This window comes from Macadamia integrifolia, chromosome 2 (assembly GCF_013358625.1).
Source record: "Macadamia integrifolia cultivar HAES 741 chromosome 2, SCU_Mint_v3, whole genome shotgun sequence".
In the NCBI taxonomy this organism is placed as follows: Eukaryota; Viridiplantae; Streptophyta; class Magnoliopsida; order Proteales; family Proteaceae; genus Macadamia; species Macadamia integrifolia.
In genome coordinates this window covers 18053522-18070660 of record NC_056558.1, presented here as the reverse complement: position 1 = coordinate 18070660, position 17139 = coordinate 18053522, and the positions used below count along the sequence as shown (strand labels likewise).

Genomic DNA, 17139 nt, shown 5'->3' with positions numbered 1-17139 from the left:
ATTTAAACTTATCATTAAATTAACTTTTATTTTATTATATTTTTTCATTTATACGTTTTTTAATTTTTTATTCAAAATGTTTGAATGCTTTTTTTTTTAGTGGGTATTTTTTATTCTTACCATAATTATTTATTCTAACATGAATGACTTAACTTACTATGTGTATATTAATTAATTTTAGATGGTTTACTTAAACAATTTACTTTCAGTTTTATCAGTTGAGATTAAACCATTTAACTAAAAGGTCTCAATTTTAAAATTAAAAACAAATCATTTATTAAATATTTTACAATTTTAATATAAATAGCTCGGTTCGATTTCCGTAAACAGTTTGATTTGATTTTAACATGAGATTTCTTTGTGAAATGATACAATATAATTACTCTCTAGTCTCTTGCATGGGCCTATGAAGGAAAGCTAAAATTGGGTCACTCATGCATAGATTTAGCTCATAGTATCGAATCAAGTACCCGCCATATTAGATGGTTTGACCTTCAAAAACATCAATATCAATTTTTTTGACCATTTTACTGTCTATCTATATCAATCGATATCAATACAGATTGACCAATATTACCGATTTAATACTAATTCCTAAAATCTCTGATCACATGGCAGGTCGAATTAAACTAATACATTGTGGATAGATAGATCCCGAAGTCTCTAAATCATGCAATAATTTAGTCCAACTAAATCGACTAAATGACATAACAATGCTTTAAAACTCATGATTATGGACTATCAAATGGTTAGGGTTATATGATTGAATTTGCGTTAACAAAATAAACACGTTCTATTCATGTTCTAATCATTTATTGTACAAAGTATTCAAATCATCCTTCCATATATGACAAGACCTTTTGTTGAATAACCACGTCACCCAAGATGTCACGATAGTCAACCTTTTTTTTTTTTTTTTTGGAAAATTTACTATCACTTCCCTACGCTAACCTATATTTATTAAAATTCCCTTACTTGTTTTGTTTTTTGGAATTTTACATCTCTTCTCCCTCCTATCTTTTAAATACCTAGATTATCCTTCCTTTTTACTTGTAACCTATTAAACTTTTTTCAAATTTTTTCGTTCAAAATATGTTTTTACTACTCTAAGAAAACGGCAACCAACTTTGTCATTCTGTTATTACTTGATTTAAATGTTACTTTGTTGGCTGAAATTCAAACTTTTTCTTGACTCCCATTTTGTTATTTTTCTATTTTATCTTTTTTAAATGCATTAGTATTGAGTTACTTAAAGATTTTATTATTTTTTTTCTTCTGTCTCATCCATCATCACAAGTTTAGTAATCTAATTTTTTTATCGGTATTAGATTGGTATTTGTCGCAACTGATACTAATTTAGATCAGCATCAAATTTATGCTACAGATACTAATTTTTATATAATTAGATCAGTATCAAATTTGATACTAACAAATCCCGTTAGGATTGCGACATGTGGTTTTAGGGATTAAAGAAATTATATAAAAATTGATAAAAGTATTAGATCTGTATCGTTCTCAACCAATACCTATATGGATCACTTAATCATTCCATTGTGAAAAGGGATTTAAATTTATGAGAATTCCCCACCCTCTAATAGAGGAATGGAACCCATGTAAAGTATTGATTTTTATTCTCAATCAATTTGAACCAATCAAATTGAAAAGAGTTTAATAGGTTACAAGTAAAATGAGGGATAATCTAGGTACTTAAAAAAGGCAGGAGAGAAATAGATGCAAAAATCTAAAAACAAGGGAATATTAAAAGAAAAATTATATCCAATAGCAGGGGAGTATTAAAAGAAAAAATAAGTGGTAAGGGAGTTTTATTCAAATATTGGCCACGTGTAGGGTAGTGACAGTAGGCGGCTCTCCTCTTTCCTGGAAGATCGCTACTGAACTCCCTCCATTCACTCCTTACAGCGAGGAAAGGCGATAGAACCTGCGAGGAAACAAGGGAAAAAAGAACACTGCCTTGTTCCCATGTCTGTGGCCTTATCAGACGTCGTCGTCGACGACCCATTTTTCTATTTCCTTGAAATTTTTTGCAATCTCTCATCTTCCCCGCATCCTCCTTTGATAATGGCAGAATCTCAGATTTCTTAATATATAAGCTTGTCACTGTAACACTGATACCAAATTCATCATTCTCCATATCCCAAACAGAGAGAGATTTGAGGGAGTAAAAGAGATGAAGGTTCGATTTGTTTTCTTGTTCTTAAGAGTAGTGTTGTTTCTCTCAATTGGAGCTGTAAATTCAGTTTCAGTTGCTGCAACTACTAACATCTCTTCATGTCCAATGGATTTGGGCTATGTAGAGACGATGAAGTGGGACGACTCGGCCTGCAAGAACTACCAATTAGACACAAGCTACAATGGAGCAAGAAGAGATTGCTGCCAAACCCTTCTTAGCGTTTATGGAATTGCTTTTGCTCAGCGCCTCAAAGACACTTCCCTCTTCCACCTTCCAGACCTCGACACCTCCGTAGCTTGCCTCGACGACTTCCAGTCCAAGCTGGATTCCCTCTCTCTCCCTTCAGATATTGCTTCTTCCTGCTTCAGCAACCCTGAACGGTTCGTCATCAATCCTCATGTTTGCGCAGGAATTGAAACCAAGCAAGACTGGATCAATAAGCTCGGATCCAATACACCACTGGACTTGGGATGTAATTCTGATCTCTCTGGTACTTCATGTGATGCCTGCGTCTCTGCGGGGTTTAAGGTTCAAGCTAATTTAATTGCTATCGATGGTAATACATCTCACGCCACTGAGTGCTGGTACTTTACAGTTCTCTATGCCGGTGGAATCGCCAACGAATTAGGGCCTAAGAACATCGACACTGCGTCCTGCATTTTTGGGCTTCCAATTGCTTCCAAGAGCCACCGTTCCAACTCGGCTCTTGTGTCTGCCTTGTTAACTGGTGCGGGTGTGGCTGTTCTGCTTATGTCGTCTTTATTGGGTTTCTATATCTGGTGGGCTAGGTTCAGGAAAGGCGATTCAGGTGCCGAGTTTGATGCAGAGGAGCAGAAGGTGTCGAAGCCTCGGTTGCGACCCAATAATGTCTCAATCTGGTTCAAGATTGATGAACTTGTGAAGGCTACAAATAATTTCTCACAGAAGAACTTGATTGGGAGAGGTGGGTTTGGAGTTGTGTACAAAGGGACCTTATCAGATGGCACTACTGTTGCTGTGAAAAAAATCACAGAATCAGATTTTCAAGGGGATGCAGAGTTCTGCTATGAACTTGAGCTCATCAGCAATTTGAAGCACAGGAATCTAGTCCCCCTCAGAGGATGCTGTGTTACAGAAGAGGAGGATTATGTTGAGAGAGGCAAACAGAGGTACTTGGTTTATGAGTTCATGCCAAATGGGAACCTTGAAGATCATCTCTTTGGTAGAATGGTGAAGCAGCAGCCTCTGTGTTGGCCTCAAAGGAAGAGTATAATCTTGGATGTGGCTAGGGGGCTTGCCTATCTTCATTATGGAGTGAAGCCTGCAATATATCACAGAGATATTAAGGCTACCAATATACTGTTGGATGCAGACATGAAGGCTAGAGTAGCAGACTTTGGGCTGGCCAAGCAAAGTAGAGAAGGGCAGTCTCATTTCACCACCAGAGTTGCCGGAACGCATGGCTACTTGGCACCGGAGTATGCGCTCTATGGCCAGTTAACAGAGAAGAATGATGTTTATAGCTTTGGTGTGGTTGTATTGGAGATAATGTGTGGGAGGAAAGCACTGGACTTGTCATCATCAGGCTCACCAAGGTCATTTCTGATTACAGAGTGGGCATGGGAACTGGTGAAATCAGGACGAACAGAAGAAGCTTTGGATAGTTCTTTGCTGAAAGATGGGGATCCTGCAAATCCTAATCCAAAGGCAATCATGGAGAGATTTGTGCTGGTTGGGATTCTATGTGCTCATGTCCTGGTGGCTCAGAGGCCTACAATCTTGGATGCACTGAGGATGTTGGAAGGTGACATCGAGGTTCCTTCGATTCCAGACAGGCCATTGCCTCTCAGCTACCCATCATGCGGTACAGTAATGGAAACACCTTCAGCATAGCATTGTAATCAGAAAGGAAGCTCTAGGGTTTGTAAATATTTCCAAAGCAAACTTTCCTTCCAGATGAATTGTACATTACTCATGAAAAGATGTATATATGATGGACACATAAGTGTTTCATTAATTCTCAATTCATTCTAGTTACATACTAAACCATCCGATCCCCAAATGTGCAAGTCCACAAAAAATTGAATTCTCCCATTTTACAATTATGCAGTCACAGACTCACAAGACAAGTTGTAGAAAACCCAAGGACCAAAATCCATAACTTCATCACAATAACCTCCTCCCCCCCCCCCCCCCCCCCATGCAACTCGGCGATGGATTTAGGGAACTATCTTTTGACTTTGATTTTTATTTACGGCAAAAGTTTTTCTGGTCTGCCGACCAGATAAGAGAATATATGGTCTGGACTAATCTGAAACGTGAAATTGGTATCAATTAATCTCAATCGTTCTTTTTGTTTTCAGAGACCTCATATGACATACGTTAATTTTCTACGAATACGCTACCCAAAATTTATACCATATATCCACGTCAACTCTCAAAGGGAAAGGAGGTCAGACATTCGGGGGGGTTTTCTCTCACAGAACCAAGAAAGAAGAAGAAGAAGAGAGGGGGACCAGAGAACCGTTAGAGATGAATAAGCTTGCAGAAGAAGAGGATCAAGAAGGGAAACTGAGGGCTATAAAATCGCTGGCAGAGAAGAAGGAAGCGGGGCAGAAATCGCTGGTTTGTTAGAGAGGGTTTCACAGATAGAAAATTGCAGGGAGAGTGAAGAAATCGCAGGGTTAGAGAGGAGTTTCACGACAGCTTCCCTCTTTCGTTTCTCTCGGATTTGCTAAGATCAGGGCAGCAGTCAGGGGTTCAGGAAAAGAGAAAAAGCTGCATACCTAACCTAGTCTTAGTCATTTGATCGCAGCATGTCGGCCGTCTCCATGGGTAGCTCACGACAGAGGGCAACAGGCATCTATCTCTCGTCTAGGTTCTCGTTCAATCTGTTATCGTCCTACCCGAGCAATGGACGAACTCGCTGTTGAAGTTCCGGCAACTTGTTCCCTTCGCCGCTACACTAGGAGAGAAAGCTCTGTGACGTAAATCTTAGGTTTCCTAAACACTTATACCAAACAAAAAAATGTTTCTTAGACTATCTTGCAAAACGTTTGTGTATTATCATACATACTACTTATTCTAAATCAACACTTTAGGACAATGAAATTTAAATCCAACGGTCCAAAAAACACCCCTCACAAGATTCCTATATGAGGCGTCCGACCAGAAAACCTCAACCCTTTATTTACTTTCCTTTATTATTTGGAGATTAGATTAACAGTCTTTTATTTAGATTTGATTTTTATTTTAGTTGCTATTTAGGTTTAGTTTCCATTTTTTATTAGCTTCCAAAATTATGCCATTATTTTCTCTAAATAGCCTTGTAATAAAGAAGAACTCAGTTTTGAGATTTTGAAGTTTGAAGAATAGAAATTTTGGTATGAAACCATGGCTGCCGTGAGTTATTCTCCCCTCCCCTGACTCTCTTCTTTTCTCTCTCTATTCTTCTGCTTCTTTATTTCTTCTTCCTTATTTCTCCATATCCATTATTTCCTGGTTTTTTTACCTCACCCTGTTTTGGGCGACAGTTACAGCCCCACTTTAGAGAACCGATCTCTGCCTCCTTTAAGCTATTTGGACTGAGACTGTGGTAGACAGTTCTCTACCAGTAAGCGACACAAACCCAAGAGGCATCTCCTTCAAATCGGGGTGTTGCTGTGAAGAAATATATACAAGATTCAGATCTGAGTTTTTACCACCACCAAACCTAGTTGCAGGTTCAATTCACATTCAGATCTGGGTTGTCTCGTGGTGCTGGACTCATAGTCGACCTGCAGCAGCGACCTTTCCTTTGAAGGTTTTGGCCAAGCCGAGGCCTAACTGAGAAGCCCTCTTCGAACTGAAATCTCTCACCATCGCCTCCCCTGTTTTGGTCCTAGGAAGAAAGATAACACAATCGTGAGTTGCCCCTTTTCTGCCTTTTAATTCTGATTTACCATTATCCCCTTCTTTTGGTCTCTAATTCTTTCATATCCCTTGTTTCTGTTTCACTTCCTATTGTAGCTCTATCAAATCACTATTAATTCCTTTTAAGCCCCCTCTTCCAAACAGTTCATTAATAATCTGTTTATTTACATAACTGCCACTGGTTTGTTTAAATTGAATTATTTGTTGATTGTGGGGCCATAAGCGATCCGATTCCGACTTTTGGAACCCGAATCCGCATCACCCCCCCACCCAAAAAAAAAAAAAAACATAGCGCACAAAAGAGAAGTCATGAAGCACTTGAGGACAAAGAACCATATGCAACAAAACTAGAAATAGCACTCAAAAGTCAGATTAGAAAACTGACTCAGGTCTTTTTAAATACAACAGTACAAGGAATAAACATACAGTTCTGTAGTGGTTTATGGATTTACAGTGATGTAGATATAGTGGAACATCAGTATTGCCATCCAGCAGATACACAGCATCATGAAACGCTGGGAGCTCAAAACACGTTAAGTCAAAGGCTCTGAACGTTCTGGGAAGTCGAGGATTTAGATTCGCATTCGTTTGCCATCACTCTCAGGCACATTTACATCAGCAACACTGCCCTTGATTGGAAGCCCCTGCATCTGCACAAAACATGTCAAAGTCAGCTTATCCATCATATCCACTTTTGCTAGAAAGATGCACATGTGAATCGATCATTATGTTTGGCAACATTGTCACCACACATCACAAGGTCATGTTTCCTTGCCACATAAGAGACCTGGAGGGGTATGGGTTGGTTTATGGGATAGAGGGAATTTGGATCCACTGCTCGTACAATCACCTGGTCGTACATGTGAGCATCCAACACCTGTCCCTTTTGCTTCCAAATATAACCCTTTTCACCCATGTAATGGCAGGAAGTGGGACAAGTGTTGAATGCTCGCATGTACGATCAGGTGATCGTACGAGCGGCGGATCCAAACTCTGATAGAAGACCCTACACCATCTCATTGCTCTAAAAGGTTTGGCCTAAAACAAGCACTAGAAGTGGTAGAAAGGTGAGTTTAAAGTTTTGTAAATTATAAAAATGCAATGTAGACTGGAATCTAATAGCATTTCTGTAATTGTGTCACTTTGAACTCACTTTTTTTAAGGGATTTCCCTCCTTGTTTTGGGCTGAAACTTGACAATTGAAATGGTTGCTGGGTCTTATATCACTTGGACTCACCCACCAAGGTTGCTGATGTGCCAAGTTGTGGCAGACATGAAACATCATGAATGGCTGTTTCTCATGGAAGGACCCATAGGTTTTTACCAAATAAATAATGATAGTTTCAACTGCTCCCAGACCAAAGAATGCAAAGCAAAGATAAACTTACTGTTTCGTCCGGAACAATTGCATATCTCTCTGATGGTGAAACCCAAGTCTTGCCTAATCAATTAACCACCGAGGGTGAGAACTCCAGTGACAGCATATACTGAGGAAAACACTTCAAATGCTTAAACCAGAATGTGCATAGCCAATGAACCTCCAGAGAATTACCTGACAATGATTCAACCCTTGACGATTCTATCTGTTGACAACTAGATCCATCAACACTCAAAGTCTCTATAATCTTTGGAATATTTCTGCAGTTTCCAGAAATGAAATGCTGTCAGTTGAAACTCAAATGTCGACAAAAAAAACAAGGCATTTCAATGAATTATCCAATTAACAGTAGTACTGAACCTCTCGAGGTTTTTTAATGAACTTGGTTACATTCGGTATACTACAGTGAATTAAAACAGTGAGTTAAACTGCCTAAATAAATAAATAAATAATGATGTTCAAATTCTCCACTATATATGCACTCCAAGCAAACAGCTAACTGCATGGTCCAAGGTCTGAAATTTACCACTACTATGCAACACATGCAAGGACCATAATAGAAAACTATAATTGGGTTAATGCATGGTTTTAAGTATCTCCGATACCGATACGATACCCTCCGATACGTATCTTAAATTTAGTCGGCCGATACGATACACACCGATACGATACATTGAATTTTTTAAATCATTTCGTATTGATATATATCCTACAATACATACCGATATGCATCAATACACCACTAATACACATCGATATGATACGACATGCCTCGATACGACTCTATGAAAAATATAAAATTGAGGTAAAATGTACGTTTCGGTATGTATTGGTACGTATCGGTGAGTATCGGTATGTATCGATCGGTACGTATCGGTATATATCAGCACGTATCGGTGAGTATCGATATATATATCGGTACGTATCGGTGAGTATCGATACGTATCGGTGCTACGGTCATATAATGGCCAATATGGGTAATTTTTCAGAAAAAAACGATTTTTTGAAGGGTTTTTGTTCCAAAGTTGTTGTCAGCCATATTTTTCCCTAACTAAAGTGGAAATCAAGGTTGGGAACAAGGATTTTACATTTATGGGACAACTACAGACCTTGAATTCTTAGTACGATACCCTCAATTTAGTGTTTATGCATAATACATGTTATCAATAGCTTTTTTTAACAAATTCTTTATGCAAAAGTGTTTAAAAAAATGTTTTCTATCCATTTATGTGTATCTTTAGCGTATCTTAGTGTATCTCCGATATGATACGATACCCTCCGATACGTATCTTAATTTTGGCCGACCGATACGACGATCGATACCGATACTTTAATCCTTGGGTTAATGGGATGCATATTTACATTAAATAGATTCAGCTTGCTGTAATCTACTAAAAGTAATGAAAATCTATCAAAGTAACAATGAATGGTTTGTCAGATCCACTTAGAAAATACACCAAGTTAGAATACTCACCGATTTACAACCGCACCCCCCCCCCCAAAAAACCCAAAAAAAAAAAAAAAAAGGATCCACATTCACCTAATAAATAATATAAGATCCAGCCATCAAATCCTGAAATCTACTCTTTAAAGATGCTTGGAATCTAGGCACAATAAAAAATGTTATGACAAAGAAAAACACTCAATGGGGCAGATTAAGTATACATCCCCATTGCACCAAACCTGATTCTAATCCTCGAAGTGCACTTAAATGCTTCAGACATCAATTTTTCCTCTAAAAGAACATCCCATGGTAAGTAGTCCTTCCCCAATGCCAGGGCAAAAATAGAAGAAAAAGAGGGAAAAAAAGAGCAACCAAACCAACTTCTTTTGTGTGAGCAAATAAAGGCTGAGAGGCTAACTATTGAAACAATCTCTTCATGGTCATTATCCAGATGTATGGAAAGGAAAAACACCCACTTTCCTGAACCATTGATTTTAACACCAGCTAATTTCCTGACTCTCAATTATATGTCCAAGTTCATTCTCTAAATAATACTCTTCATGGCCTGATCCTCCCCAAAAGTTGTTATTTCCCTCAAAATCGTAGAAATAAGTCCCAAGTTCCAACAAAATTCTGTCACCACTACCAGATGACTGAAGCTTTCTTTCATACAGATTTTCAAATTTTTTAAACTTCTCCTTTGGTTTTTCATAATTTTGAAACTGGCCAAACCACTCTTCCTATGTTGTCTACCAGACTAAACTCTCTGAAAGAAAGGTACATGTACTTGCTATTTTTCATACATGGGACCTGCCTCTATTCCTTCTCCAATAAAATTACCTTGTTAAGAGAAATAGCAATGTGAATTCAATTCATCAACATCATATTTATTATTATTATTGGTGCCCCAGTTTTATCTTGTTGTGTCAAAACAGCCTCTTGACATTCTCGAGGTAAGGATTGCGTAGTACTCGCCTCCCCGGACCTTGCACATGCGGGAGCCTTGTGCACCAGGTACGCCCACCCAGTTTTATCTTTTGTGGACGGGCTCTTTATCAACAGAAGGCAGTGATATGAAAGGGACAGTATATAATCCATTTTCACACTTGCTTGAAGCTTGGAAAGCTCTCTCATTTTTGTCTCAAACATCAAGAGACCAACATCATCTGCTACCACTTAAACAGGCCAACAATAGATGCATCGTGATGACAATCAAAGGGTGACCCACAATTTCAAACATTGGGAATGCATTTACCCGTCAATAGAATCGCCATGCCCAAGTTGTCCATTTGTACCCCTACCCCAAGAAAAAACGTTCTCTTTTTCTGTCACAGCAAGTGTGTGCCTCCATCCACAAGAGATTTGCACTACTTTCTGCCATCAAATCCAAGAAAATGTTAGAAAAAAAATTTACCAATAGAAGTAAATGTACTAGACTGAGCATGCACCCCTAAGATAAAAAACTAAAAGCAGCAAGTCTACATATGACTGGAAAGAGTAGCCAACTGAGCTATTCTAGTAAGTTTAAGGAGCTAAGGAGAGAAGAATATGCCTGTTCCTGTGGAAATTTCACTTGCACTGGAGAGCAGTGGTCAACGTTATCACCAACACCAACCTGTCCAAACTGTAAGGAAAAATTGGGATAAATCATAACAGCTGGAGCTGACAATAACATATGATATCTGAAATAGTTTACACAAAGAAATCAAATCAAGAGAAGAACAAGAAGTTTGGCATGTGTGTTGGCTATTAGTCAAAATACTTAATGAAGTAGCAGAAACATCATAAAACAAAGAATCCAGTAAGATCTAGGCAGGGAAATTCAAACCATGTAAGTTTACAATAAATCAAAACCATAAGCAATTAGAGGAAATTAAATATTCTTTTAGAATTTAATGAAACAAACAATGGTCATGTTAACCTATCTCAATATACAAAGCATCAAACTTTCAACATCATTTGAATTGTTAGCAGATTATGAAATTAGTGTTGAACTACAGCTGCATGGACTTAATCAAATAATATTGACAAATATAGAAAAAGATGATAATATATACTTAATAATGTCCTCCAAATATCTATGTACAAATTGTAGAAACGCAACCCCAAAAACGATACAGAAGATAATGGAAAAACAAGAACAAACAATGCACAAAGGTTTACGAGGTTTGCCAAGATTGCCCACGTCCTCAGTGAGATGAGATTCTACTTCACTATCAATAAAGAATAGGGTTACAGTGCTCGTTTTCACACCTCTCTCAAATTGCTTGCATCATAGAAAAAGAAAACCTCACTACAAATATAGAGCGAAAAACTCTAATCTGGAAAGTACAAAACTGCCTTCAAATAGAAAATTCGAGTGGGGTGGGGGGTTGCGCCCCCCCTACACCCCCACTATGCACCGGGGGGAGGAGGCCCCCCTTGCAATCCCCATGGCCCACTTACTGGCAAGCAGGACTGCCGTTCAGTTCTGTCGAGCCGCCTGCACCGGCACTCAGATTAAACTGCGACGGAATACAAGACATCAGACATCGTACACCAACACAAATCTGGATCATCCATGCATTAGCATAGGAAAAAAATTGGCTTCCCACACGTTCAATTTCCAAATATTGAATTTTGATTGAGCACTTGAGATGGTTTGCATGGTGCATTTCAAACATTTGGAATATAGGTTCCTCGAATAAGATCAAATTACTGTCTTTGGATGTAAATTAATAGACTGAACTTGGTAAAATCCCAAATTCCCAAATCTGCACAATTTCTTAAATGTGATGACTGACCCCCAAAATTTGCAGTTCTTCATCCACACAGGTTATTTCAAAATCTATAGCTGTTGTATAATTTCAAGATGCCAGGAGTCCTGATTCTTTTAAATACGCTTTCATTTCCACTCCATTTGTTCATTCCACTCCTTAAGGAGTGCTGCTATATAAAAATTCAGGCTGGAATCTGGACCAAATTGTAAAAATGGTACACACTATTGTTATTAAAGCATGTACCTCAGATGAGAAGAACACTGCTTCAACCTGGTTGCTTTGTGCTTTGCATTACACACGCCTTTTCATGTCTCCACCTCTTATACACTCTCAGTGCCATTTGCATGAACGTGTTCATGTCTCTCTTGTCTGGGTTGCTCCAGTGAGCCAAATAAAGTGTACCCTTTTTGTTTGAAAAATGAAGCCATAGGGGTCTCTAGTCTATTAAATAAACATGGTACAGGTACATTATTGTTATTTATACTGTATCAACTGTGCCCACAAAAGGTGCAGCAAACAGTAGCAAAACAACCTTAATGAAAATTTTGTGCATGCTAGAGGAGAATCTATACAACTAGCTCCGCCTAAGTAGGGAAAATTTAGAAAGGGAGATCGTTCCAATCGAGGTCACCACAAAATAGTTGATTATTTTCCTAAATCAACCTTAAAAATAGATTACTTGTATTCAAGCATTTTATTATTCTATATAATCTTTCATGTAGTCCATTTTGCAACAGCATATTTAGTCAGAATGATATACTTATATAACATGTGACGGCATGGTGCAATACTTTGTCAGTTGAGAATATGATGGGATATATGTAGTCAAGAAATGAGAAATGCAAACCTTATTCCATCCCCAGCCATAAAGTCTTCCATCAGATGTCACTGCCATGGTGTGGCGCCAACCACCAGATATCTGGAAAGATTTGAGCCCAACAAACTAAATAAACTATGTCCAGAAAATCAATGAACAAAATGGGGGACATAAAAGAAAATAGTATATACTAAAACACCAGTGTAGCCCATGAAATATTTCCAATCACCATAGGAGTCATGAGATAATCAGATAGCTTATAGGTGAAATAAAGTTATATACGATTAATTGGAAACGTATGAAAAGGTTAAAATATAATCCATTAAAGAAACCTGGAGCATTTTCATTAAAATATATATATATATATATATATATCATATAAATAGTTTTCACTGGCGAAAGGGATCACACTTTCTGCCCTTTTTTTCCAGATATATAATGGGAATTTTACAGAATATAGAAATAAGGAATGCAAGGGATACAATAATAACAACCACCCGCAACCTAAGCACCACAAGGGGACCAATGAAAAGGGTAATTAGCAAGTAGGGAATGGCTATTGACCCAATCTTTGCAAGCTCATCAGCTACAGCGTTAGAAGGCCACTTCCTCCAGTGGACATAAAACTCCCTCATCATGCAGGAATGTCACTTATTCTAACAAGTTAAAAATATCACAGATGACGAGCAATTCCAGGATGACCGTGGGGGCACTTGAACTTCATTAGGAAAGCTAGATGTTTATGTTTTCAGAGGAATATATGTAGAGGATGCAATCTGCCAACTCATTAGAGGATGAGTTAGCCAAGTTGGGAGTCACTGGGAGTCGTTGTAACTGGGTCCTCTCCCCAATCTATATTCTGTAGTCTCCCTTGTGGTTTCCCAGTCCTATAGGGCTGGTGACCCGGTGTTGTTTCTGTACCATGGATTTGTATTTATCTTCCTTCTTTAATAATTTTCTGATATATCTGTCAACGAAACAAAAGGGGACAACTGAAAAAGGTGCAGATGGACTGAAATAATTATCCTACTAAATGTTATCTGGTGCCCCCTCCACTCCTCAATAGAATGCATTTGGGGCTCTGCAGTGCCTCTTAAGTTTCCTTCTTCCTGGCACCAAACACGATTTAGATTTAAGTCAGGTTCCTATGGAAATTCCTAATCAGCCATATACTAAAGTTTCCTACGCTGATTTGGATCCCTTTTTTCTAATGGAATAGATACCCAAAGATTTATTAACTGGAAGAGAAAAAGGTTAATCAAGATCCGACCACATCATAGAAAACAACAGCAAGCAGTATAACGAAATGAAGACTCCCCGGACATCAGTCTGCAGGATAGGGGCCAAAATACAAGTCCTCTCTAGTAGTACACACTCTAGCCTATTCATCAGCTTACCGAGTTGGCAGAATGAAACCTCCAAGAGGAAAAATTACCATAGCTACAAAATAACCTTGCTTTCCTTCTGAGGGACATCTATCTCCAACCACCAGCAATAGTTGGAAACCAGAACAACACAATTTAGAGTCTCTGTAATCATCTCCAGCCTAATTCAGCCATTTTCTTGCTGGTTGAAGTGCAAAAATTTCCCCAGAATCTTGCTTTCTAGTTCCTTATAAATGACAATCCTCAGATACTCAATTAAAGCTCTTCAAAAAGATGGAAATAAACTTGTTTTTTTCATTGACTGATGCATAGAGTAGATGCTTCCATCACCAAGAGAAGCATTTTTTGGGACTTGCTTCCAATCACTACCATAGTTAACAAATTCGGATTCGGGAATTATTCGGACAGAGAATTATTCGGAATAATTCGGATGATTAATTGAAGGATTCGGTCAAAAAAGCGGTCAAAAAAGCTTATTGGGTTTTTTTTTTTTTTTTTAAATTGTTTTTTATTGTTTTTTTTTTTTTTGGTTTTTTTTTTTTTTAAATAATGTTTAAATAAACCGAATAATTCGGTTTAATTCGGATTCGGTCCGAATTATTCGCGATTTATATTCAGTTTTGAAAAAGTCGCGAATTTTAAAGAATTTTATTTTTAATTCGGATTCGGTCCGAATTTTTGATAAAATTCAGAAAAATTCGGTTCGGCCGAATTATTCGCGAATTATTCGGCCGAATTGATAACTCTGATCACTACACATGTAACTATTTAGAAGGCAGAATTGAACAACCATATCCCCAAGTGAAGTCACAGGTTTGGTGTTCCCTGAACTTTTGAGGAGATTATAAGGGTTAAGTAATTAAAAAAGTTTTCTTTTCCAGTAAAAAAAATAATGATTAAATAAGAGGTCCTCTACACTAAGCAGATTATATAAAAAGCTGAATAGAATTAGTTGATATTCACCAGAAAAAAGTGTCTCCTCATGGGAGCTTGGGTTATATACAAGAAAAAACAATTCTGCTCATTTATTTTAAATACTTCATCCACTTTATAGAAGGAAAATGAAATATTCCAATATGTGAAATATAGCATGTGACACAAAGCAGAGTCCAATTGATGAATATCTTGATTCCAAATCATATATTTTTCACATATCATGGCTTAAAATGCCATTGGAAGCTTAGGTTTAGCATTTGATGGGTTTGACTTGTGGAAATATGTTGATGAGAAGATCTGAACGATCTCTTACTAGCAGAAAAAACTCATAAGAAATTTGAATAACTTCTAATTAGTTAGGGACTTTGGCAGAAACAAAAAAACCATGCCATATGCAAAATCTGATTCGAAATGGTAAAAGATCAAGACTTTAATAAATTGGTTATTTCTTGGACTCTAGGTGTAGTCAACCAAACCAAATTCTTTATCAACCCAAGAAGTCCAAATTCCTTCAAATAAAGAAGTCATTCAGGCAGTCAATTAAGAAGAGTTCGAAGGCACAATTGTGTAAAGGATGAGAACAAGAGGTGACCTGAGAAATATCACGCAGAGCTTCCAACTGTTGAGGAATAAGGTGATCCTCAAAGTTGCCATGTCCTAGCTGTCCATATTTGCTCCAGCCATAGGTATATATACCGCCAGAAGAGGAAACAGATATTGTATGCCGCCATCCACATGCAACCAGAACCATTTTCTGTCCCTAAAGCATTACATAAATAACAACTAAACTTTAACAGAAGTTCAAGACGTAATTTTTTTACAGAACTAAGATATAGAAACCATAGCGGAACTGGAGCATCAAACGCCACAATAATTTGACTAATCATGAAAAATACTTTTTGGGAAGATGAGATTGGTATTAGGTATCAACATAATGGTTGAGGGTGAATCGGTAACCACAAGCGATGACAGGTCAGTTCAGGAAAGAATGGAGAGTTTCCATGGAGTTTCCAGGAAGAATGGTGCATTAGCTAGCTCACTTGGCTTCTTCAGCTAATGCCCCATTCCATCAGAGACTGAGTCAGAAAATTCTCTGACAGATGAGCTAGCTAGGAAGCTTTGTACCTTGATTTAAAAAGAGGGGGGGGGGGGGGAGCAATCCTCTGAGATTTTTGTGCAGGTTTAGGCTGTTATTGGCCTGGTTATCGTTTTTCTACTGATTTATTTATTATATTTTTTAGGTCTTGGTGTTTGGGGGGTGCTCCATTTTTGTTGCACACCATCTTGGTTCTTTTTACATATATCAGTTATTCACTGAAAAAATGAAATTAGCCTGAATGGCTCCCGTTTGTGATCATAGCGTATCACAGAACAAGTTTGATTCTATGACCAACTGAACTGTACGCTTCGCTTTTCCCTAAAGCAAGCAATCAATTTATAAAAGGACTAAAGTTGCAAACAGCTATTCTTTAGGTTTTGTTCCTTTAATTTCAGGTCTCCTGAAGTGCCAAAGTATTATATAAATATAAACCAAGAAAAGAATCATTAGGAAGTTTTAGAATGTCAGTTGTGACAATATCGGAATCGAAAACCAGTAACCACAGTCGAGAGAGAGAGAGAGATTACTAGGGGAAACTAACAGTCAATACCAGCAGCTTCCCTCCTATCATATATATATATATATATAGTCACAAATACAAAGGAGTAACTAATACAGCAACCTAATCAAATTAGGAAAGTAAATAAACAAAGTAACATGGTCCAACTAAATAAGAAATAAAGTAATAACAATTAAACAACTTTTACCGCAAGACTTCCCTACGCGGTATACATCAAACACAACCTAATGTGTAGTAACTATTTTAACATCAGGATTAGAAAAAAGCATCACATACATAAAACCGAGTGCCCAAAAAAGTCTCTTGGGAATTCTAGTCAAGCTGCAATAGGAAATAAAGCCTGGCAGTCTTTTTCTTTCATCAAGCTTTCCAACATGTCAAAATAAAGTATCAAAAAGAAAATTTTGACAATAGAATATTCTCTGCTTCTACTATCAAATGTTGGAGACCACAACACCACATATATCTCTGAAAATGTTTGATTCAGTGGATTTTCAACCACAACACCACGTTATCCTTTTAGATAGCTACCCCTCCGGGGGAAAAAAAAAATACCATACACAGGGAGCATAGCTATTAATGTAGATGAAGAACACGAGATGCCTGCTGATCCGCCAAGTACCTTTTATCTATCAAATCAAATTGTAAATAGGAGTTGACCAGATTCAACGAATATGAAAAATTCAAAAAGAATGCTTTGTACAGCTGCCAATTGGGTC

At 37.7% G+C, this 17139-nt stretch overlaps 2 protein-coding genes across 3 annotated transcripts in view; one reads left to right on the top strand and one right to left on the bottom strand.

Moving 5' to 3' along the window:
• Nucleotides 1–1854: 1854 nt before the first annotated feature.
• LOC122094331 (probable receptor-like protein kinase At1g11050) lies at nt 1855–4216 on the top strand. 2 transcript variants are annotated; one of them, XM_042665107.1, is made up of 2 exons: nt 1855–2194; nt 2316–4216. In XM_042665107.1, exon 2 carries the CDS (start codon nt 2321–2323, stop codon nt 4061–4063), a length of 1743 nt encoding a protein of 580 aa, XP_042521041.1. In that variant the 5' UTR covers nt 1855–2194; nt 2316–2320; the 3' UTR covers nt 4064–4216. The 2 variants fall into 2 exon arrangements, with proteins under 2 accessions (XP_042521041.1, XP_042521035.1); XM_042665101.1 differs by having other exon boundaries at nt 1855–4216.
• Nucleotides 4217–6419: 2203 nt separating this feature from the next.
• Nucleotides 6420–17139, bottom strand: part of LOC122089861 (ultraviolet-B receptor UVR8-like) — a gene marked incomplete in the record, with an annotated part of 32142 nt that continues 21422 nt past the window's right edge. The window contains 7 exon segments of the mRNA XM_042659601.1: nt 6420–6732; nt 7471–7523; nt 7635–7720; nt 10160–10278; nt 10457–10528; nt 12511–12582; nt 15394–15561. Of these exon segments, the coding sequence (XP_042515535.1) occupies nt 6655–6732; nt 7471–7523; nt 7635–7720; nt 10160–10278; nt 10457–10528; nt 12511–12582; nt 15394–15561 (648 nt within the window).